This window comes from Ascidiella aspersa, chromosome 6 (assembly GCF_963924565.1).
Source record: "Ascidiella aspersa chromosome 6, kaAscAspe10.2, whole genome shotgun sequence".
Lineage (NCBI taxonomy): Eukaryota > Metazoa > Chordata > Ascidiacea > Phlebobranchia > Ascidiidae > Ascidiella > Ascidiella aspersa.
Genome location: NC_139452.1, coordinates 5,716,391 through 5,739,160, shown reverse-complemented (window position 1 = coordinate 5,739,160; position 22,770 = coordinate 5,716,391). Strand labels below are relative to the sequence as shown.

The 22,770-nt window shown below is 40.7% G+C and overlaps 1 protein-coding gene across 4 annotated transcripts in view; it reads right to left on the bottom strand.

Annotated features, from left to right (window-relative positions):
- Window positions 1-238: 238 nt before the first annotated feature.
- The window catches only part of LOC146139341 (protein spinster homolog 1-like), a 57,706-nt gene continuing 35,174 nt past the window's right edge, over window positions 239-22,770 (bottom strand). For 3 of the 4 annotated variants that reach the window (XM_083391129.1, XM_083391128.1, XM_083391130.1), the window contains exons 5-13: window positions 8,719-8,785; window positions 7,935-8,092; window positions 7,211-7,360; window positions 6,526-6,653; window positions 5,906-5,976; window positions 5,673-5,738; window positions 5,191-5,289; window positions 4,189-4,360; window positions 239-2,268 (exon numbers count right to left, since the gene is read on the bottom strand). In XM_083391129.1, the coding sequence (XP_083247255.1) occupies window positions 1,850-2,268; window positions 4,189-4,360; window positions 5,191-5,289; window positions 5,673-5,738; window positions 5,906-5,976; window positions 6,526-6,653; window positions 7,211-7,360; window positions 7,935-8,092; window positions 8,719-8,785 (1,330 nt within the window). In that variant the 3' untranslated portion in view covers window positions 239-1,849. Of the gene's footprint in view, window positions 2,269-2,930; window positions 3,559-4,188; window positions 4,361-5,190; window positions 5,290-5,672; window positions 5,739-5,905; window positions 5,977-6,525; window positions 6,654-7,210; window positions 7,361-7,934; window positions 8,093-8,718; window positions 8,786-22,770 lie in introns of those variants that run through there. The other variant, XM_083391132.1, reaches the window with a different exon arrangement.

Below are 22,770 nucleotides of genomic sequence, written 5' to 3'. Positions count from 1 at the left end.
ACAGCAATTTGACAACGGTTTGAGGCGAGTGACCTTGAAGCCCGAAGATTTGACCTTGACCCAGAGATGATACACTTGAAAAAAAAATCCCAGAAAATAGATTAGCTCATTCAAGTTTTAACGCAAGCCCCCCTAACCATTATTGGCACACAAACAACATTAAAATGACGGCTTACAGGAATCCTACGAAAAAGAAAGAAGTAATTTTGGAGAAAAAAAAACGCCGTACAATGGGCGTCGATATCGATTTTGCATCGGAAATTTTGCGCAGAAAAGACTATAACACGGCGGTGGTGGACTGGTGGTGCATAGGTCTTACCAGGTAACATACCGTACGGATATAATGCGAAGTGGAACAAGCACTAGTATTGTGCTATAACAGGGGTTCTTAAACTTTTTTTAACGCCAACCTCTAAATTTTTTTCGACTTCGCTTGTCCACAAAAAATTCAAAAATGACGTCATAAATTGACGTCACAATACAAATACACTTCGTAAACCTGCTGATTACGGTGAAAAAATGTGAAAGTGAAATGGAGTCTAAATACATTCAGTGCATATCCGTTTTATTTTTATTTGGAAAAAAACTTTGAAAAACCTTGTTACTTCACAAGTATACCCTAATATTTCAATTAGGTCTTTATTGACCCCCTAAAACTAGTTTACGTACCCCCGAGGGGTCCGTGGACCCCAGTTTTAAGAACCCTGTGCTATAACGACTGATATAATCGCTTAACTCATTTGTCAAAGAGCGAGTGAATAAGTTGGAGAAACGCGGGTTGATTTTGATTAGCTCCGGGCACAAAAACAGTGGCGAAACAATACGATGTGAAAAATTGCATTGAGTGATTTTTGAAAGCCACAGCTTACTTGTTAGCACTGAGCAATGTAATGTAACTAGGAAATCAAGAAGGTGGAAAAAATGCGCTGCAAACCACGCAAAAAAGTTGCCTAAAAGCCTTGCTGTTAAAAGTTAACTGATAAACATTCGGTTTTAACTATTTGTGGCACCATGAAATGGCATTGTGCGTCTACAACGTACTGCGGTTGCTGCACCAATCAGACACCTTGTTTAAACGACACTTACAGCTACTACGTCAGACACACGAAAAATCGAGATACGACAGCCATAGGAGCCCAAAAATTACCCCCCCCCCAAAAAAAAAAGCTTCACAGCACGATAAATTAAAAAGTTTGCAATATTCTGTTCGGCGTATGTAAGCACATATCAGAAAGTTCAAGCACATTCGTACGCGTGTTGGTCAAAAAACAGCAGCCTTAGAGGCTATAAGGTAGCAAAAAAGAATTTTCGAATGAAAAGGGAAAAAGAATAAATAGAATATATTTTAGTTTCGATACGGATGGAGCACAAATGTCAAATAACTGAATGGCTTCGGCAGAAATAAAAATCACAATTAACAGCTTTTAATGAACTTTTAAGAAAATCGACGAAAAAGCTTATGCCGCCTCAAACCCACCACGGTGTAACAAGACGGCCTTTAAAAATGTTAAAAAAAAAACTTTTAACCAGTCTTTTGCATTTGTATGCGTTTTTATAATTCAGGCATTTTAGCAGAAATTAACGCTTTAGCGTTTTTTCAAAGAAAATTTGGTAGAACAGAAATCGCACGGCTTAAACATGAGTACAAAAGCACGCAAAAAAGATTTTGAAAATAATTTGCCGACCGTCGATCGATCGCAAAACAGCGAGACCGGCCTTTAATCGCGTCGAGATTTTACAGTGATCCGAATTTTTCCAAAGGAGCGAGCAAATATTCGATCATTCCGTCAGAATAAATTTTTTGTGTCTGAGGTGCGAAAACAAAACGGAAAACACGTGATCAATGACGTCACACAACGCTTTCGCTCCCGTCGACCAGCAGCGCAATATCGGAACCGTTCGAAATGCTGCTATGGCTCGAATTGGGACCCGAACCCGGTTCCCCGGTGCAGCCAACTTCGACCGTAAGCCGCTTCGACTTCGTTTCCCGCTGTTCTTGCACAACGACGACGATCGGCTTTTCCGCGGGGATTCGAGCCTCGTTTTGCCGCTGAGCCGCCTGCTCCTTCTCGAGGGGCGACACCGACAGGTAGTTGTCGTAGTCCTCGGATTCTGCGCGACTGTCGCGCCGCAGAAAGGTGTCCCCCTCGGCGCCGTTGATTGTGGGGTAGGGGCAGGTGTCCAGCTCGGCGCGGCTGTAGCATTCGGCGTCGGTGCTCAGCGGTGTGCTGTTTGTGTCGGAAGACGTGCTCTCAGTCGGCGACTTGCCTGAAAAGCAAAGGTGAGCGGTGAGCGTTAATTTTCAAAAGTGGATTGGCCGTGGCACGGAAAGTGGCCAATTTATTTAAGCGTGAATATCAATGCTGTAATATTAAAAGCTTTTCTTTAAGTTAAGTATTAAGTAAACAATTTAAAAAGTAAGAAGCAGGTCGATATTAAATCTCAGTTTGAAGTGAGGATAGCATAATTTGAACGCTTTAATAATTTTAGTTTTTAAACTGTTTAAACACAAACAGCCAGCCGGATCAAACTTTGTAAAGACGCCGTCTTAAAAGAGCTTCTTTGCTTTGCAATCTGCTAATAAAATGTTCGCGACATGCTTTGATGCAGAGTTGCCGCACAATTGTATAAAAAAGATTCAAAGACTTTTCAAAGCTGTGTGTTTAGGTTTTTTAGTCACAATGTAAAAATAACACCAACTGCAATCCATTAGTTGCAAATAGTCTTAGAAAGGAGCAAACAAACGCATAAATTCCCAATGTTCAAGCACTTCAATATTCCGCAGTAGAACACATTCCGTTTAACAACACTACAAAAGCAATGCAAAACAACAAAGTACCAGCCTTGTATTCAAGAATATGACGTCACTTTATGATACAGATTGTGACGTAGTAAGGAATTTCAAAGGTTTTCATTAAAGATGTTGGCCTTATTTTTTTATTGAATTGTTTTGCTACAATCGTGTGCTGCGAAAACTTGCGCAAGCTGGCCAGTGAAATGAGGAAGCAATGCGTGTATTTTTTACGAACAGTGTCATTTAATCAGACTCTACAAAGCAAGAATCAAGCATTAAATTTGATCAAATACCCGAAAAAAAATCAAAGTCAGATGATTTTTTGGACGTTGCAGAAGAATCATTCACACTTTAAACTGCACAAAACACTTCTCGGCAAGACCACAAAGATTACCTTGGATGACGTCACAATGACGTCACGGCGCCGCCTGGCCTCACTCAACACAGCGATGACGTCACAACAAGAGTAAAGTTTATTTTGCATTTCAAGAAAAAAGTAAAGCGAAATAAGAAAAAGTTAAAAAGAAAAAGAAAAATCACAGTGATTTACAGTTCTACTGCATTTTTTTTACTTAAAAGCGAAGAAACATCCTTTTAAGGATTCGTGGCAAAAAAAAACAGTTTTGCGAGAAAGTTCTGGAAGCGGAAGGGAGAAGTAGAAGAGAAGAAAGAAAGATGACGTCATACGACGGATTCCATGCTGATGAGAACAAACTCAACCCCGTCCCGATCAAAGGAGGCTTTACGACGAGATGGGACGACGCCTGACGAATAAGAATGTACGCTTGCCACAGGTTTGTGACTTAAAAACGCAAGACCTCTGCACCCATTGGTTTTTTTGTACATGGCCTCTTTTAATGTACACGGCCCGATTTTTTTTTACTCGTGTCAATTGGGAAAAGAATGGTGGAAAAAAAGGGGTGGCGTCGTGTGAAACAAGCATACACTAAGAATCTACCAAGGGTACTTCAAAAGACGTTACACTAACTCACTTCACACAAAATGCTTTAATGACTTTCTTATTTTTTAGACTAGAGTGCATGACCGCTTAAGAAACAGTCCTCAATTTCATTAGTTAGAGGTAAGAAATCCAACCGATTTGAAGGTGCATAGCAAAAAAGACCAAATAACGGCCTGAAATTCAGTTTTACTGCGGCACTCTCTAAGCCTGTTTACCGCCTAAGACCAAAGTTTTATTTTGTTCTATTATTTTATGTATTTTTTTTTTGTTTTTTCATGCTATAGTAAGGCAATAAAAACATTCTTTTAAAACTTCAAACCATCACTTTTCTTAGACAACAATAACACCCCTAACTTCGAATCGGGGCACATTTGGACTATCGAAATTTCTAGAACAAAAATACGATTAGGTCACGAGCAGTGACGTCACGCACCTGCCAGCTGGTCGTCGACCTTCTTCTTGTCGGAGACGATGTAGAGGGCAGCCATGAGGAAGAAACCGCCTCCCAGGATGGCGGCGAAGAGCGTTACGTACATTGCTCGCTGCAGACCGATGTACTTGCTGTAGAAGCTGTTGTCCATGTTGGCGATCAGAGAATCGGAAAGCTGTGAGGAGAGAAAAAAGGTTAAAACAATTCAAGGATATGAAGGTTTTTGAACGTAATGGTTGGAGGTTTTAGTTGGGAGAATAACAAAGTGGTAAAATTTTGCCAACGTAGTAGAAGGTTTTCGAGGATAATGGTTGGAGGTTTAGTTGGGACTTGGTAGGAATATCTAAGCCCAGGGTAGGAATATCTAAGCCCATAAGTAGGAGACATTTTGGGTACGTTTTTTAACGCTTTATTCATTTTCAACATGGTGAGAACGCCATAAATCAGTGCAAAAATTTGCACATACTTGTATGTGAGCTTTGATATTCCTACCGAATGAGGTCTCGATATAAAGGTATTGCCACAGCTTCTTTAACTTTAATTGTCGCGAGAGCTAGGCGGAAAAAAGTAAAGAATAAACGACAGGAAAAGGATAGTTTGGCGCTTAAACCGAGCGTTACGTTATGCTTTTTGCATATTTTTTATAATGCTTGAATATTGTAAGGCTACAGAAAATGAATCGCATTTAACTGAAATTGTTCTTTAAATATTTTAAAAAGCAACAGTATTTAGAGCTTTAAAATTAAGCACTCATGCAGCGGCATCAGATTTCGTTCATAAAATTTGGGTGAGAAACTATAACTTTCAGAGTAAAATATCCAAAAATCTATGCATTTAAAGCGTAAGTTATTTCTTCACCCGTCTGACTTGGCAATATTAACAGGACACAGAACACCGTGTGTTCAAAAATGAGATTCGAGCCAACGCTTGCACATGGTTGAGCCTGCAAATTGACCCAGTAAGACAGCCAACAATTTTATGAATGCAAAACTAGTTCAAACTCACCACTCCAAGCAAGTAGGGACTTCCAGCGTCGCCGAACAAGTGCATTGTGAGGATCTGGACTGCATTGGCGGTCGACCGTCGGCTCGGCATCGTTACGTACTAAATGACAATGGGTATTGTGTTGTCACGCACGTCGGCATCATTTAAACAGTTAAATTATTTTTACCGTGTTCTGTTATATTTACGAGCTACTCATTTAAAGGTTGGATTTTTAAAACTAGGTTTCGTGTAGAGGATTTTTGCAGCCAGCTATTGTGCCTTTATTAGGGCAAATAATTTAATCGTGGGTAAAACAAACACGTGAAAAGGGTAAAAAACGCCCCCTAAAACATTGCTTTAAAAAATGAACTCGTTGTTGAACACAATGGTGAAAAAACAAATTATAAGAAGCATGGCTAACTGCTTAAGATTTTCTGCAATGAGAAGCTCTTCTTACTTATATTGATACAAATAAATTTTCAGGGATTTACTCAATATCTTACCATGGTCATGTCGCCCACTAGTGTCCAAGTTAAGCACATGGCGGTGTCCGCGAAGAAAATACACGACTGCAGAAAAATAGAAAAAAATTGAATATTAAGCGTTTTAAAATTCAAAGCATAACAAGCGAAATCTTAATACAAAATTACAAATTTAGCAAACAGGTTGAATTATATACAGTTTATTATACAGGTATGCAGTTTATTGTAATGTCACATATTGCAGCCGAACTTACCCACGATAAGGGAAGATTAACTTCAGCGAATTGAAATCCCATGAGCAGAAGGGGTGCGGCAAGAATCAAACCTGTGAAGAAACAAACCATCAAAAATCAATGAGTATTGAAAAAGGGTACTTTCATGACAATTCCCGTGCAAACCCGTGTGCTAAGCTGAGTAGTATACCTATCTTTAAGAAACTATCCAGAAATTTGTTTCACTCAAATATAGGGACATCATTTGTAAAATGTTCTGCTTGCAATATATCGACGTTTCGATCAACCTATACAGGGAATCTTTATAAGGGCAATGATATTGCAATTGGGCGAAAAATATAAATAGCAAAAGCATATTTAAACATTTTTCGTAATAAAAGAAGTCGCTTATGTTGGGCAACATTAACGGCGAAAATATAATAAATTTAAGTTCTAAATATTAGCCAAAGCCCTTTTTATATATGAGCTTATTTCTCTACATGCCTGGTTACAACTAATTTTCTACATGCCTGGTTACTGTATTTATTTGTATTTTTTATTTATTTTGTAGTAAGAAACTTTCATCAATATATACAAGCTTCTACTGTTATATCGAACTTGAGGTTTCGAAGTTGCAAGAAAAGCTCTCCATCAAAACTCACCTATTGCGCACACCAGGGCATCGGCGTCCTTTCTCCCCTTATCCTTCCAGTACTTTGCGCTCTCCGCCCCAATCACGACGCCCAAGAAACCAGCAAGGCAAGTGACCAGGCCGAAGATGAAGGAAACGCTGTCGAAGCAAAACGACAAGTTAAAGGGTCAGTTATATAGAGTAGGGCCCAACAGTAAGCTCCTATAGGGAAGCCCTTATACTCTTTGGATTTTGGCAAGTGCTACTTTGGACTGTGCAAAACTCGCTAGGTGGCGGAGTGAGCGAATAAGTCGGGGCGAGGTCGCGTTGGTCAGGAAAACTAAAGATTAGTTTTAAAATACGTCGCCTTGCGAGGCTTTAAAATTAGGACCGTAAGTGGTAAAACTATAGAGAATTTATTCCCGTGACAAATAACAAAAATAATACGCTATTATCAGTATATTTGACCCAAAAACGCCAATTAAAGACCTAAGAGTTGCCATGTTATCTATTCGTAAAAACGCCTGGAGAAAAAAGGGTAAAAAGTTTGTGAAAAGGGACATTTTCGCTGACAAGTGCTTGTAATAACGCTTCTATAAATGATGGCCTCTTACATTATGATCACACAAACCGTACACTAAAAACTTACTAAACCGTTTCAGTTTAAAAAAAAAACAATTAAATTTCAGCTGCTTTATTGAAACCGAGTAACTTACTTTCCATATTCGCAGGCGTCGTCGGTACAAGGGGCCAGGGCGCCGGTGGCCACTTGTGAGTAGGCCACGTATATCGGGCCCCAGATGGTCAGCGATCCAACCACGAAAGCCATGCAGGTGAATGCGATCGTAACCAGGATGAAGCTCTTGCTGCGAGGTTTAAAAAACAACAAGAGTTATTTGGGCGCTTGTTACATCACAACGAGCAGAGTTCTGTGGTTGTGTTTCAAATTAAGAACGTTTTTTTCGAGGTTTGGTCTACGAATTAAAGGCCTGTTGTTAAATTTAAAAAGCAGCAAGTTTAAGTTAACATAGAAGCATTAGGAAAAGTGATATTTTTCTTTCAAATATAGTAAAATAAACGTTGTTAAATCTTCTGGTTGCGTGAATTTCTATTTTTAACGTCGATCTATATTAGTTTGAATAAAAGAAAACAAAATACAGTGGGAAACATTTTAAATGCCATTATCATGTTATGGTTTTCTCGTTTTCGTGGTCAAACCCTGTAAACCACACTTCAAGCCCACTTCAACAAAAATATAAAAAAATCAACCAGAGCCGAATGCAAACCTATTATATCTTATTTTGCCAAACACATAGGGGCTGTACAGCTAGAAGGCCTTTAAGGAAACAACGGAGGTAAATTAAGCAAACTTGCAAACAAGCCTTTAGTCAATCAAAGTGGGAGTCAATCAAACTTACTCCTTTAGTCAATCAAACTTACTTCTTGATGATGTACACGAGGTCATTGAGGTAAGTGACCTTGGGTTCAGCCACTTCAAGGACGACCGGTCGCTCTTTGATCTCGGAAGCGCCTCTTCTCGGATTCGGGATGATCACCATCATAAGGATCATGGTGATCACGCCGAGACCAGGCGTTACCTGGGCAACAGAACCTCCGGTTATTTGATTGAGTGGAGCGGTTTAGGAGAAAGTGATTTAAAACTTTGGAGCATATTGGTTAGAGTTGTAGTAAGACGTAGTAAGAATATCAAAGCCCATACAGAAGGTGTCATTTTGAACGTTTCGAACACCTCTTTATTAATTTCCAACATGACGTGATGTTGATTTTCTTACTATAATTAAATGGAGTATTTCCAAATTTGTTTTAGACAATAAAAAAAAAACTTTAAAACTGTTTCTTGTTGAATTTCAGAAGTTTATAAATTAAATTTTTAAGGTTTGTAATTCCTTTACTTTCCGTAAACCAATATTCATGCATAAATAAAGATAAAGAACAATTTTACATATTTTTTTTTAAATAGGAACACAACTTGAATAACACAAGTCGTTTCGGCTCCGCAAAGTATCTTGACCGATGAACGAAAAAAGGCCCAGGCAGATTGCTATAAAAATTTGAATAAAATTGTAATCGTTTTTACTTCTTAAGAAAAAAATAAAAATAAACACTCATAACAGCACATCAAAACAAGTTCCTCAGATACTAAAACAAACGCTTATCATCCACACACCAGTTTTAAATTCTAGGTTGATTTTAGTCGACTTACCCTGAGTGCCCAGTGCCATGATCCAAAGCCTTGTGCTGCTCCCGAACCAACAATGTATCCTAAGCCACTGCAAAAGAAACACAGATGCTTGAGTTGTGAGGTCTATCTCATTAGAACAATGGGCCGTGATATGCACAAGGTTGAGCGCGTGTGGTACAAGGTAAGGGAGTTTTGATGATCCACTGATAGAACTTCAATAGTTAATTGGCCTTTGTAAATGACCGTATTAGAATAAAGAGGGTAATTGAATGACACTATATAAAGACAAATTGTATTTAAATCTTGACGCTTTCGGACAACCGTACTTCATCAGGTCAAAGTAGAAAAATAGCTTTAGATTTTTAGTATTTTTTACTTTAACCTGATGCAGCACGGTTGTGCGAAAGTTCTCAAGAATTCAATATAATTTGTCTTTATAAGATAGTGCCACCTGATTACCGTCGTTAATTGAGACACACACTGGTCAAATTACAACGATCGTAAACGACTTGTACAACAAAGAAACCGCCAAAAACCGAAAATTCAACAAAAACAGTTAAAGCGTTGCTTGCTGGTTATAGGACTGTGGTCAAAATTGTACAAGCAAATACGCCCCATACGACAGTACTTCCTCGTCTAAGATTTTACGAGGAGGAAATTAGAACCCGAATCAATTATCGCGTGCAAGTTGCTGGGCCCTGTGTACAACGAGAGTTCGCGATCGCCCTTTATCGAAATTTCGCAAGCTGCTTTACAAGTTACGGGACAAACCGACAGATAAAGCGACCTCGAAGACTCCCTTTGAGGATATAGCCGGGCTGGCGCGAAGCCGAAACAAGCTGAAACGAAGGAAACCATACGTTGGATTGTGACGAGCGCACAACTAGCAAGCAAGTGAAACTGGTTACTGGTCTGTGAGGCTTGGCTTTGCGTTTTGGCTGAGCTTTGAATTAACGAATGGTAGACTTTTGTTGTTTACTGAGAATTGATACATTTTTGCTGATAAATAACAACAACAATGGAACGGAGTAATAAAACACGCTTGTCAACTTGTTGCCCAAAAGGGAGTGAGTTGGTCTGGTAACGAGGCCGTTTTATAAGGCGCCAGGCCAGGTTTTTTGCCTTTCTATCCCTATTGGCAACATTATAAGACTACTTTAAAAAGAAGCTTGCTTTATTTCAGGAAAACGGCACACTATAATAAAAATCGATACATCTGCTTCATAATGGCCAAAATAATGGTATATTAAAGCACATAAGTATTGCTTAAAACAGGGTCGTCTATCTTCGGAGAGGCCCTTAAACAGGGCCATGTGCGCGTTAAAGCAACTAATTTGGTGCCTTGAAAACAAACAGGGTTATAACACAAAAGCTTGATTAAAATACAGGGCCGTCTCTATTCGGATTGGCCATTAAACTGGGCCAAGTTCGCGCTTCCTGTAGTTTACATTTGAGCATATGGCTTAGCTCAGTATTTTGGACGCGGCAATTACGGCCCGCCACTCACAGCGCTCGAAAGTCTACACAAACTCCCAAGCGACCAGCAAACTTCAGTGGGGCGACCCAAATCTGAGCCGCCTTGTTGAAAATCGGTCGCAGCGATTGTTTATCAACAAAGGGCCTCGAAGTTTGCGCGGTTCGGCCAAATAAAGGTGGCGGTTCTGTCAAACAAAGCTTCCTGCTGAAGCCACGCCTTGAGATTTGGGCCAGTTGCTCAACAAAGTAGCTCATTTGGTGCCTTGTATAGCACTACACCGAAGCTACGAACCGTACATAAAATTTTGTCTAAGCATGCCCCTGCTCTACGCTCTAACACAGCGTGAGTACAAAAATCACAAAACATATAAAAAGTTTTGTGAGGTAAATCATGTACTCGAGCTATTTGCCAAACGCAGCGCTCGAAATTTTGCAGCCACAATTTTAAACGCGTACACGCCAAATATTTCGATCCCTGTAACTTGGCCTGAGGCACATGCCCAGCAGTCAACATGGAAAGCTTTCGTTTAGTAATATATACAAAAAGAATGCTCGGTGCGCCGTGTCACATGTATAAGTAAACATTTTTTACAGCAAATCAATTTTACACTTGATATAAGCAAAGCAGTGGCCCCGTTAAATCTAGACACCAAAAAAAGTGTGAAAAATCGTGATTTTTTTTAAATTGATAAGGAAACTCGGCTTTTTAAGACAACCCCAACAATTGCTACGCCAAACTTTCGACAAACATCTCCCTGAAACCAAACCGAAGAATGGTGCCGCGAAAACAGGCCGTGCGTTGCCATAGCGGCACTACAAACCGGTGGTGGCATGTGAATTAAGATGCCGGAACCACTCGTAGCAGAAGGAGGAGTAGCACTGGTACGTTGCACAGGCCTCGCCGAAAACGCCCGCGCCCAGGACGATAAAGCAAACAAAGCGGGGAGCTGCGAATTCCTGCGCGATAACGTAACCCGTTGCTGAGCGGCGAACAGCCAACGGCGAGCTAATCTTGGGCAGAGTATAGGAGGCGAAGGCTTTCCGTTCGCTGAAGGGATGCTGGGTTTTCTAATTTGTACACTTTCCGATTTCACTTTTGGGTCATGTTTCATGATCTTGGTGGTTTATGGTGGATTGGATATTTTTCTTTGCAAAGTTAAAAAAAACTTGTCTATCCCTTTTTTAAACGGTTTTGTTCCCAGGCATTTTCTTTTTAAAAGCAGTGTTTTTTTCTTGTTTATTACTTTGTACGTTTCTCTTTTACTTTTCACTTTTGGGCCACGTTTCGTGTTTTTTGTGGGTGTTATGGTAGATTGAATTAGATGGAATAGTTTTTCGTTTGAAATAATTCAAAACAAAATTTCCCTCCGTTTTTTAGACCGTTTTGTTCCCAGGTTTTTAAAGGCCGTTATTTTTTCTGTTCTCAATTTTTTCTGTTTTCGGGAAGATTGCTTTCCGGAGGCGAGTTGTCACATTTTTTTTAATTCCAGACCATTGTTCTTATAAAAAAAAAAAAACAGACTTGCTTTTATCAACTTTCTTGCATTTTCGTTTATTGGTGCAAAAACAAAGGGTGTTGCTAAAATGAGCCGGCCATTTGTAAACTGGTAAAAAGAAATGCACTGGCCGGTTAAACTTCTGTTAAGTGTTCGGGTGGTCGTTTTGGAAATAGGAGCTGTTCTGATGAGGCTATCAGAATAAAATGTGTGCGTTTTTGCTCTTAATTATGAAAAAAATACAAGTGAATTTCAAACAGCGAAGCTACTCTCTTAGGATACAGCAGACGTATAATCAACATAGAATGTGAACTTAAAAAAAAGCAGGGCAAAATTGGGGTAATAAAAGCTACTGAAAGCGTTAATAACAAAATGAACAGCTAATTACAGACCTCCGCGTCCTTATAATAAAAGTTTGGTTTTTTTGCCTGTACTCAACCAGTAAGACTTGCAGGCACGCGCCGCTTAGGTGGTAGAAAGAAAAGTAGCGAGTTTACAGAGCCCTTTGCGACTGGCACCGATCGTTTGCTGCTGCACAACGGTGACAGCTCGACCGGCGTACTCGGTAGTTCATTAACTTTGCCTTAACGCCAGATAAGAATGCTAAAGACCGAGTTTCAAATTAATGCAAGTCCTGGAACGTTTACGGTTATAAAACTGGGTTTGACAGATTTTACGAATCGTATCTGATAGATTTTAACGCTTTAACGGTGAAAAATTGCATAATTTACAAGAAAACGCCGGTATAACGAACAAGAGAAGCTAATTAAAACAAAAAAAATTACAAAAAACAAATTTTCTTAGCATTTGACATGTTTGGCAAAATACCTTGCTTGTGTTGGAAAAATTTATACGAAAAAACACGGTTATTATGAACAAATTTGCGAAAATTCCTCTCTTTTGTTTGTAGTGCGAATTAAAAAGATTTAAGTCGGTATTTGTAACAAGTTTCGTGGTAAACTAATTTTACCGAAGTAAAAAAAGGCAAATTTAGAAATATTTCTTCGCATGTTCCCGGTCCAAAGTCTGTCGTATATAGGCCCCGAAATAGGCGCAACAAGGTTTTACGATCAGCAGCTGCCGGTTCGAACATTTCCTGGTACAAGCGCCCTCAAACATGGCAGCGAATTAAACATGTGCGGACATAACTAGGCCATGTATCATCTTGCTCGAGCATCAAGACACCTGCCAAAGTCACGATGCGACAAGGATTAGGGTTAAATTCGCAAACGTCGAAAAATCGGGACATTTTTCTTTGATTTCGATTTCAAACGAATTTCTTTTCTTTAACTAGGTTGCCTTTTACACCTAGAGATACGAGCGATCTACGTGTGTCTACAGCGGCCTAAAATAATAGGGACTTACCACAATTTTACTAAAACTCTATTTTTCTGAAATGAAAATAGTCTAGCATACCACGTCTACAGCCGTAAAATTCTGGAAAAAACAGATTTTAATCTATTTTTTTACTAATTTTTTTCCTAGCAAGCTTACTATACCTGCAAAAGTTCCGTCCATTCCTGATCTAAAACTGAGAAAAAATCCTTTTTAAGTCGCGATGAAAGTCAGCTCCGTGGCCCGGTTTGATGCAGGGGCCCGGTTGGAATCAAGCGCTATGTGCAAGAAGCCAATCTGTCTAACTACAGAGCAAAGCGTGGAAGGCAATTGCGCGCCAACGGCGTAGACATGATTGGGCTTTGCACAAGGCGCCTGGCTGAGAGAAAGCGGACGTACTACTTGAAAAATGATGTTTAAAAGACAATGGCCGAACAATGGCTTGAACAATGCACGACAATCGAAATATTCGAGAACTTTCGAACAATAGGCAAATGACAATGACTATAGACAAATAGGGCAAAAATAGGGTTTATGGGACTGTGATTACAGGTAACATGTAGGAATCTCCACCAGCGACAAATCATCCATTTCTACAACACTAATAAACCTGAGAGGCGCGCAAAACTCGTCCTCGCCTGAACAAATCGAAAAGCAGCCACACCAATGCTACCAGCAGCCCGATTGTTGCGTCACACAAGGATCGGCCGATTCCGGCGCCGACTCGCCACGAAAAGCGGAAACGATGACGTAATTTGGAGCCAGGAAAACTCGAGAAGGCAAAGAACTGAACCGGCGCTGCGCTGCGCAAACTGACTGAGCTTGGTTCGGCGGGCGAGCGCGCTATTAGCTCACTGTATCAATCATTAAGCAGGTGGCGCGCTTGGCACAGACCTGCCTGCAATGCGGCCCCCGGTTCGCGGCAGTATAGCGGCGGGCGCCGGCTTGTACTGCAAAGATTACAGATTAAGCTTGCGATAGGAGCTTGGCGCCGGCCTTTTTTTATCAAGGTCTCTTTCTCTTTCGGCTCGCGCGTGGAGTGTCCAGCACAAAAACTTGGCCAGATGTTGGTAGGTTTTTTGCACCTGAGTTCCACGAAACACTAAATACGGCGATTTGCGCTAAAATTTTTAAACCTAATTTCGTCGCATTTTAACAATATTCAGACAGAAAAACCTTGAACTTTTGGCTTACGTTCGCTTTCTGTTTAAATAGAAGGGAATCGCTCTCAGAAACGAAAGCACTTGTTGTCTATGCGCAACAAAAATGAAACTTAGCTTATCTTGTACCAACTGAATATCGCGTAAAGCGAAAACCTCTCCACAAAGGCCACACATATCACAGCGTTGTGCTATACGACTTACCGTCATAAACCAAGCAAAACCTCCAATGCGTCACACTTAGATATGCAGACATTGCGACAAAGTTAACGCAAAGTCATCTAGTAAAAACTCGTTTCCCGCTCGAAAACGGGGCGATTAACTGCTGAAATAACAGCCTGTCGTTGGCGAGCGCACGCATCGACTGCGCCACATCACTGGAGCACATGGCCAGGCTCGATTTTCCCGCCTTTATCGCACCGGGGCTGTTGGGCGACTACCAGAGCTGCTGCTGCTGCTAGCTGACTAGCTAGGCCTCGCCAATTCCCAGTAGGAAAAAAACGGCGCGCAGTAGAAGGGCGACCGAGCTCGGGAAACAGCAATTACAGGCGGCTCGGCTTACACTGGGCTCGACTTGAGAGCGCTCCCTTCGGATTGGAGCCCTTGCCTCTTGTAGGAAGTTGCGGCTCTGTGGAGTCCCGAACCAGCGCACAATACGCCAGGGTGTCGAGTTGCCTTCTAGAAAGCGGCCTCTCTCTGTTTTAGTAAGGCTACCGGTGAAATGGAACCACGCGCTTGCGTTGAATGAATCTCGGGTGAGGCTATTTTTATTTGGGACGATTAATTTTGTAAGTTTATACCCCTGTACTAAGTCTTATTTGGTTATTTTACTAAACAGAATCCTGAATACGGCCCCATTGGTAGTGGACGATGCAGTGTCATTAATTTACTTGTTATGATTGGAAGTAAAATTAAAACGCAGTCGAAATCGCCGACTGGGCATATTTAGGCCTAAAATGGCTTAAGGCCCGAGAAACTGCGAAAAAAATAAACAAATAAAACATTGCTTTAACCTTAACGAAGTCACCACTTTTTTCTCAGCATAAAAAAACTCTTTTGCGGACACTTCACATATACCACATACTAAACACCTAACCGCAACTAAACGTTAAGTAATACAGTTGCGCTTCGCATAGGCAAGCACCTCTCCGTGTTACAATACAGAACCGCACAGCAGCTGTACTTATACAGCCAGCTACCGTTTCATCAAACTAACGCAGTAAAACAGTCAAACGGGAGCGCGTCATCGGCCAGTTAACATCAAGCTGCCAAGTCGAACAGTGCATTGCCACCTCGGCTCAAGAACGCCACCCTTTCTACGTACTGTGCCAATTAGCAGAATAGCAAACCTTGTATGACCTTCGCCTTGAGTGCTTGGCCAAACAGAGCAAACACTTTTATAACGAGAGCATCGGCGGGGTCGCTAATAGGGGGACTTCATCATACGCGACTGACACGGAACAAAGTGTTTTATATTAAAACGACCAAATAATTTTTGCTAATCGGAAGATATAAGCGAACCAAAAGATTAGGGTTGTATTATATTTAAAAAACTATTTTTAAAGGTAAAGTTAGGGACTTTTTTATTCCTAAATTCAATCGTCTAAAAGTTGAAATTAACTCATTTTAACGCCACAAGGCCAAAACCGAAAGAGTTCAAAGACTTTACTTAGGCAGAGCCAAGTAAACCACATTTTGAACACGCCACGGCTTAACCGGTAGCCTTCCCAGCCGGCAAAACGCCAATAGCGGAAGTTTAAGCCATACTATGTCGGCCTGCCTTAGTTCGGATGTCGCCAGGAGCTAATCTACGTTATTCAGCCGTTTCAGAGACCGGGTTTAGCCCGACAAGGCTAAATATAGCGGCGCCTATAAATAAACTTGGCGATTATCCCTGAGCATTGTTTAAGGCAACGCGGCTCAGTTGGCCTGAAGGCAAAATTCCAACTGGCGAAGAATCTAAGAAGTCATGATAAGGAGGGATTGATTTGAGCCGATATGCGACCCTAGGGACAATAAACGTAGCAGGCGACTTTATACTAAGCACATTCAAACAAAGCGGAAAAGCGTGTAATGCTGTTTCAATAGAAAAATGTAGGGGCTCTTTACTTAGGAACGGGCCAGCAGCCCGATTGCATTCTAGTGTCTTCCCGCTAGACATTTTTGGTGTAAAATACTTGCCCAAAATCATGCCAGTGACGTCATTTAGCGTAAAATATTGCCGGCTGAGTGAAGTTAAAAACGAACCCAATTATGGAACGAATAATGTTGGAATGTTTGTTTGATTATTTCCTTCCCTTATACGATACTAAGCCTTATAAATACATTTGTTAATGACCAGAGCAGCACTTGTTAAACCAGTTATTCACCAGTACGACGCATTGAAAAAAGTGGCGGGTTTTTTGAAATTCTTCACAATTAAGCCAATAGAAAAACGAAGAAACTAAACGGCTTACGATGCTGATATAACTACTACTCACAGCAGACAAGGTATATCTAATAAGTTGGCACTTGTAAAAAAGACAAACACATTGGTAAATTTACAAACTTTCGACCCAGCCTAATTTAAAAAAAAATCTGTTTTCGCCAAGTCCACTCGATTCTTCAAAACGAGATCGAACTCTCAAGAGGGCAATTGTTATGACTTACGCACTTCGACGGGCCGCAAATTCCGAGCATTGAGCGTAATTGCCACTTCCTGGCTATTCGCCTTTGATCGTGGCTTTAGCAAAACACAAGTCGGCCGCCAATGCCGGACTCTTAGGCCTTAAGCCGGTGCCGAGCCGTGGAATTATAATCGTATCTTTACTCGTGGATGCCATTGACCCATATCGGTGGCGATAAGTTGGCAATTTGTAAGAGCCCACACGTATATTCATTGCAGAGATCGCTTGGCTCGCTCTACGCACGTTAAGAGTAGCGTATTTTTGAGGTAAACGCGTTCGTATGCTGACAGTGCTTCGAATGTCAGCCTCACCCAGTGCTACAACGACTATCGTCCTTAAAGCAAACTAGCTAGACGTAAAAGTCATTTGGCATGGGGTTTACATGGGCTGTTTATTTTTAAATTAGGTTTTGGTAAAAATAATCTTTATTAACTTCAGAGCATAATGGTTGGGGTTTTAGTTGGACGTAGTAAGAATATCAACGCCCATACGGAAGTAGGAATCATTTTGAAGGTTTCGAATATATCTTTATTTAGTTTTAACATGGCAATGCTAAAACCTACTGTAATATAAGCTTTGATAAATCTTTATTAAGGATTCGCAATAATCCGGTATGACTAAAAAAAATCTTAAAACATTTATTGCGCGAATTATGTTGGCAAGCATAGATGTAGCTTTTGGAACTGAAAAGCCATTTTTATTGACTTTGAAATTGAAGTAAAGCTGACTAGTACCAATTTACTTAAAAAAAAACAGTGTTTAATTAAAACCTCTTCAAACTACATTATTTACAAAGCACCATGTATCAAAACTGGGTCAAAAACACGCTGTGTTAAGTAATTTAAACTATAACTTTCTTACTAGTCGTTAGGCTAATATAGTTAAGGAACATCGTTGTCAATTCTCAGCCATTCGCAAATAAAAAAATGAAAATATCACCTGTGATTTGGTATACACTTCCGCCGAAGACTCTTTAATCAGGTTCAACAGAACTACTTTGGACTTTTATACTAACATGTAACAGCTCGGGTATAAGACCATTACCACACAACTGCAAGCAAAATGAGCACCGTTTAAAACAGGCAAATTAGATCATACAGTTAGAATGACGTATACTTCTCCCGTATGAACGAATTCCATTGCGAATATTCAGGTTTAATATACCTCCTACAGTGCTATCAATAGCGCAAAGCTATGATATCATGCGAACTCAAACCCTGTTTCCTTTAACATAATAAACGAGGTGGGTAACACACAACTGCTGATAGTGCCATATATTTTCTGGAATAAACTTTATACTAGCTACCTTAATCTAACCAGCAAAAGTTAAATCATAAAGTTTAAAACAAAAGTGACAACAGTTTTTTGACTTAAAGTACGCCGGTTGGGTCTCCAGCAGAAATCTCGTGGCGCAAAACCAGCTAATGAAGGAAGAACCGAGAAAAGGAAGAGAAAAAGGCAAAACTTCGACGCCCGTCTCTCTCTTTCTCTCTCGTTTTTCGCTTGGCGTCTGCAATTCTACACCAGCGAATGGAAATGTCGGTTCAAGTGGCGGAAAAACTAGGTTAAAGTATTCGCCAAGACTCCGTCGAGTCAAAGTTGAAATTCCTGCGCGGCCTTTTCGGTGCTGCTGGGCCGAGGCAAGCCCTGGACAACTTCAGTTGTCTCTTATCGCAATCGGTTATCGCCAAACCGGACAAGTCGTTCGACCTACATTTAGGTTTAATTGGCTTGAACAAAAGTGGTCTCCAGTGGCCATTGTAATTAATCCGCTGACAAATTTTACTCACAAGGCCTTAGGTCATCAAAATTCAGAGAACTTACGTAAGTACATATATGGGTACAAAGTTCAATTAACTTCAAAGCAAAAAAAATACCTTAAAATAATTATCTAATGACACTAGCGACAAATTAAAAAAAATATTCTCACTAACGAAACAAAACTTGGTTCTAAATGGTCTAAAAAATGGGCCAACTTTTTGGTCAATTTTAGAACTCAAAATTGGTCGACTTTATTTATGGAACGTAGAAAGTAATTTACATGGGGGGAAATATCACATTGCAAAAAAAAACTAGGTCCTTTCCGTCGTCCAGACAGTCGGTTCATTATGACGTCATACGATAGGCATTGTGTCGCACATTTCGGGCTACTCGTGAAAGCAAACCGTGACATCTCCAGTCAAAAAAACGCGAGACAATCTCTGGCCGAAAGCTTGGGGTGCATTTCTGGGCGCCAATTGGCCAGGAACAATTCAGGAACCCCCTGGACATACAGGGCACGCGTAGACGCCGGTGCACAGTGGGTCAATATTTGTGCAGCGGCGCGATAGGGCGGCCCGGTACTGCCTGGAATAAGCGGGTCTGCAAATAGTGCGCGCTTCGTACGCAATTGGCGCCTTGTTGATTGGTCTGCAAACTGCATTATGAGGCCTTGGATTGCGATCCTGAATGTAGGTGCTTACACAGACAGTACGCTGTCGAAAACTGGGCATTTTTTCGATTTTATAACTTGAAATTTCGTAAACCTCAACTGGAAGCCCGAAAGATTTCAAAACCGAACAAATTTAGGCCAACACATGCCTTAACTCGGTTATATATCGTTGCAATTTACCGCGTCTATCATGGTGGAAGTATATAAAAAACTACGCTGTTAAAAACAGGGTATTTGTTTAATTGCTTTATTCAATACACATTAACCTCAGCTGAAAGTCTTATTTTGGCTAACTTGTGCCTTTACTCAACTATACACTATTATAATTTTCCAAGACTATTATATAGTAGCTTACTTGTTCACGGTAATAAACTTTAGAAAATATCACAATTCTCAGAATTATCTTAATTAAAAACGCGCGTTAACAGTGGTTATGCGCGTTTAATATCACCAATAACGGCGAAAACAACTAAAACGCAAGTTGACCGGCTGCTTTAGGCGACCTAGCCTTACAGTAGTTGTGCAAAGAAACGAGCGCGCAGCCAGTCATTTTGCCAAGTGCAGAGAAAGTACTCGCGTCGCCCAATTGCCAGTCGAGGAACAAAAAACGCTGCGGTTTTCGAAACACACTTGGCCGATTTGTGCGGCACCTTATGGAAAGGCCTGGGCACTTTTTTGGCCAAGTTCGCGCCCAACTTTTCGGCGCATTTTGGCATATTTGCATGTATAATACCTTAAAACAAAGTAATTGATGTGCGCCCCGATATAAAAAGATTGAGAAACACTTAACGAACCGGACATATTATTTGTAAATCTGTTTTCGTGTAATTATAAAAGCAGAGACTGCGATTTTTTCTAAGTAGTTACGTTAATAAGCTTAGCTTATACGTTTTTCCCTTTAAAGGTATTTCGATACCTATCAACCTTGGAATATCGGGGACTTTCAAACTCTCTTTTTTAGTATTGTCTCCGAGTTGTATCTTTGACGCCACCCTAGGAATCTTTTGCAAAACCGGTCAAAAAATGGCGCCCAAAAAAAACAGCTTGTAGTAAATAAAGCGGGCACTTAAACCTGGCCAAAAAAACAAGGCACTTATGCAAACTCGATTGCTCCTGCTCGATACCGGGCAATCGCTCGCTCGTACGAAGAAACTTCGGAGGGGGAGGCAAGCAGGGCAACGCTCGATTGCCGACTCTCTTCCGGGAAACCCACGTCACAATGGACTTTATCCAAAATGTGACGTCACAGGCGCGATCGCGCGCGCTCCTCTCGATTAATTATTAGTCGCGTGGGCACAAAAGCCACCCCGACAGCAACGAGCGTTATAAAAGTGCTGATGATCATAGGGCGGCGCGTTTAAAGACTTAAAGTGGTGAAACGATGATGACTGGACAGAAGTGATGCTTCTCTGTCGGATTTCTGGGATTTCCCTTGAAATGCTGACGCGTCGTTTTGCGCAAAAATGCAGCGCGATGTCGCGTCATGCGCTTTTTGTCTATTGTCTTTCTTTCTTAGGCGGCACGAGTCTCTTAAATCAATTCGCGACGTTTTTTCGCAAACTTAGCATCACGAGATCGTTACAGAGTTGCTCACAAGACCTTCGACTCTTGCTTGAAAAAAGTGGTTAGGATCACCCAAGGTATGTGCTATACAATTTCTCACCCTGTTTTGGGTAATAACCCAAGTCAGTCCTTGCTTTGGAAAGATTTTTTTCCAACATGCAAAATTTTGACCATTTTAGAAAGAAATATTGAAAACGTTACATTGTTACAAGGTGCTGTCTTTAAACGCCTAATACCATAAACGTGTTTCATTCATAAAATTTTAGTGAAATTTTAACTTTATATAATAACATCATGGTTAGTTTGTTTAGTCTTTAATTAACTGCCGGTGACAACTTGATACAATGGAAGTAAATTAAAAAAAAAAATAGGAAAAACTAATTTAAATAATAAAGTTCTTCTTACAGCTGCCGGTACTAGAAAAGGCCGCCGATCTAAGCACTGAAGTGTTTGTTTCTAAAGCGGTATTATTGTTTGTTGCATGTGCATTGTGCACGTGCAGTGGTGCACACCTTCTCCGCCGATGCCTTAAACAGTCACGTCGTCTGTTCTCGTTACTTTCGAAGAATTCGGGGCGGGGATAAAGCAGGCAAGGCGAGCAGCAAACCGGCGATGAGGCGATGGAGAGATTGGCCTCGTGTAAATAGCAATAAACACGCGCCCCGCCAGGGTCTTAGCGAATCGTGCAAACTCGCCTCCGGTACGCATTACACGGGCTTTTGAGAAGGGCGGGCGGCACTTTTTTGCGCGGCCTTAATGTGAAATGGCCGCGAAAACTGGAAGCTTTTTACAATCATAGGCAAACGCGTGAAACACATAAAAGTCTCGATTTTTAGAAGGGTATTACCGGTATACACGTACACAAGCAATAAAAGGCCATTTAAGTCACTTAGCCAATGTTTTTAGCCAACTGGTAGAAAATCGGGCGCTCCTTCGCTTTTGCACGTAGAAAGATATGCAAAAAAACAAAACAAAAAAATACCGCATACCACAGGACACATTACTTGGGTTAGGGTGCGGGTCAGCGTTTGGGTGAGGGTGGGTCAAGTGTTATTATATTTATTAATAACACTTGGCCCACCCTCAACCAAACGCTAACCCAAATAATGTGCGTTGTAGTATGCGGTATTTGTAGACCGTTTTCTTTGGTTAATTTCTACGTGCATAACTGAAGGAGCGCCGAAAATCGCTCTACTGTCACAAATCTTTATTTTACATGAACACTATGGACTGCCCCAACGTTTAAACACAGAACAATTTCGATCTTATTCAATATTCTGGCTTCAAAATCTGTATTGAAAAAGCTACGCTCTATTCTATTTCTGAAAAGTAAATTAAAATCAAAACTCACCCAAACCGACCGCACAGCACAAAGGTCGTCAGATAAAACTCAACAAAACTTCAAAATGAGAATCCCAGTTAGACGTAGAACACATATCAAAGCCCATACTGAAGTAGGTAGCATTTTGTGAACGTTTCAAAAACTCAATATTCATTTTAAACATCAGAAGCCCACTTAATGTACAAGCAAGCCTTAAGACTGGACACGGTCCTTAACAGCAATGCCCAGCGTCCCTGCTGCTATTTATACGCCGGAGAATCGGGATTTTGTCGGATTTTTTAACCACGCCCGCACTTCGCGTCACGTGACCGGCGAGCGCAGTCATGCGTGAAGTATTCGCGGAACGCCGAGCGAAGAGGCTTCGGGTTTGCGAACGTGAGATCATAAAGGAAGAGATCTCTCGCATTTGGCATTATAATGCTTCTGTATTGATGTATCCAAGTTTGGGAGCATATTGGTTCGTTGCACTTAAATGTAATACCAAAAAATAATATGCAATCCATATAAAAAAACATTGTATGGACGTTTTCGAAAAAATCGTGTAAATAACAACAATTATAAAAAAAAAACAATCTTTTTCGAAACCTTAACACAATTATTACAT